At 40.9% G+C, this 2,222-nt stretch overlaps 1 protein-coding gene across 1 annotated transcript; it reads right to left on the minus strand.

Annotated features, from left to right (window-relative positions):
* Nucleotides 1–805: 805 nt before the first annotated feature.
* LOC308435060 (olfactory receptor 7A17-like) lies at nt 806–1,765 on the minus strand (the record flags this gene model as incomplete). The annotated part of the gene is made up of 1 exon (XM_080935605.1): nt 806–1,765. One exon carries the CDS (start codon nt 1,763–1,765, stop codon nt 806–808), a length of 960 nt encoding a protein of 319 aa, XP_080791731.1.
* Nucleotides 1,766–2,222: the final 457 nt, after the last annotated feature.

Consider the following 2,222-nt stretch of genomic DNA (forward strand, 5'->3'; position numbering starts at 1 on the left):
AGAAGCACTTCCTGAGAGGAGCCTGGTAGATCTGCTCCCTGATAGACTCTGCCAGCACCCAAACAATACAGATGCAGATACTAACATCAAACCTTCAGACTGAGAGCCCAGGGACCCCAATTCAAGAGTTAGGGAAAGGACTTAAGGAGCTGTAGGGGATTGCAATTCCATAGAAAAATCAGTGTCAACTAACTGGACCATACAGAGCTCCCAGGGACTAAACTGTCACTGAAGTACCCATAGCTCCAGCTACATATGTAACAGAGAATTGCCTTATCGATTTGAACAGTGGCCCTTGTCCCTGTGGAGGCTCTATACCCCAGTATAATGGGATGCTAGAGCAGTGAGGCAGGACAGAGTGGGTAGGGTGGGGTGGAGCACCCTCCTAGAGGCAAGGGGAAGACAGGATGGGATGGGGGGTTTTCAGAGGGGAAACTGATAAGTTGAACAACATTTAGAATGTAAATAAATAATATAAACAACAAAAGTATATTTCTTTAGTGAAGAAAACGATCTCTACATATTTTTTCAAAATAAATTTATTTTTTTGATGTCTCAGTCATTCTTTAAATGAAGCAGCAATTAACAGAACTTCTTATCTAAGGATGGGGATATGTGGAGAAAGTAAGAAATGAAAATGGGTTACAGATAACAAAAGGAATGCAAAGGAAGAACTTGAATTATATGAGAAAGGTGATATAAAAAATAGAATTGTAGGAGATAAATGACTAAATTCTTTATATTCAGTCTAATCAATGGACTGCAGTGGATAATCAAAACATTAACTACTACTAACACTGACACTTTATGAAGGTGAATCCATTGGTCTGCTTCTAGTTACACTTCCTAATAGGATTTTCAGAGCTGTTTTTATGTCTTTGTTCCTCAGACTATAGATGAATGGGTTCAGCATAGGGGTGACCACAGTGTACATCAATGATGCCATTGCAGTGGCGTGTGCATTTTGGGTCACAGCAGAGCTGAGGTACACTCCCAGGAGAGTGCAGTAAAATAAGGACACAACTGAGAGGTGAGAGGCACAGGTGGAGAATGCTTTGTACTTCCCCTGAGCGGAGGAGATTGCACGTATGGAGGTCACTATCTTGGAGTAAGAGTAGAGGATGCCAGACAGAGGAAGAATGGCCAGTAGCATGGCTGTAATGTATATTACCATGTCATTAAGAAAGGTATCAGAACAGGCCTGGTGTACAACTTGATTAAGTTCACAGAAAAAATGAGGGATTTCTAAGTTTGTGCAGAATGACAGCCGTAACGCCAAAAAACTGTGTAATAAAGAATTCAAGACACCTACAATCCAGCATGCAAGAATCAGCAATCCACAGCGTCTTGTGTTCATGATAATCATATAATGCAGGGGGTGACAGATGGCCACATAGCGATCATACGCCATCACAGTCAGCAGAAAAATGTCTAACCCTGAAAAGAGCAGTAAGAAGTACATCTGGGTGATGCAGTTTGCATAGGTGATGACCTTGCTCTGTGTGTGAATGTTCACCAGCATCTGTGGGACAGTGGTAGATGTGAAGCAGATGTCCACAAAGGACAGGTTAGAGAGGAAGATGTACATGGGTGTGTGCAGATGGGAGTCAACAATGATGGCCATAATGATGAGCAGGTTCCCAGTGACAGTCACTAGATACATGGAGAGGAACAATCCAAATATGAGAGGCTGAATTTGAGGTTGATTCTCTGAAAATCCCAGAAGAAAGAATTCTGAAAGTTGAGTGTCATTTACTGGTTCCATTGTTTTCTATGCCTACAAAAAAAAAAAAAAAAAAAAAAAAAAAAAAAAAAAAAAAAAAAAAAAAAAAAAAAGAGGGGTGAGGGAAATAGAGAGACAGGGTGGAGAGAAAATGAGATTTGAAGCCTCAGTCATCTATCAGTAACTTGAAATCAATTCTTCCTACCTCCTTTCTTCTTCTTTTTTCACTTGCATCTTGAATCTCTGTTCCCTTTTAGAGGTACCCATATATTTTTGGGTGTGAGGCACATGGTTAATTTACCAGGGACAATTTCTTATGGAAAACTCTTCTCATCAACCATCAACTGCAAATGACTCCTCAGCTAGAGATGAAGCCGTACTATTCCTCCCTCCTCGTGCCGGCATGTTGTCTGATTTGACCTTGTGCAGGTTATGTGAAGGCCACTTTAACTACTGTGAGTTCATTCGTTCTCTGGATTAGTCATGTTTGGAAGCTACT

The sequence above is a fragment of the Micromys minutus genome (assembly GCF_963924665.1).
Source record: "Micromys minutus genome assembly, chromosome: 22".
Lineage (NCBI taxonomy): Eukaryota > Metazoa > Chordata > Mammalia > Rodentia > Muridae > Micromys > Micromys minutus.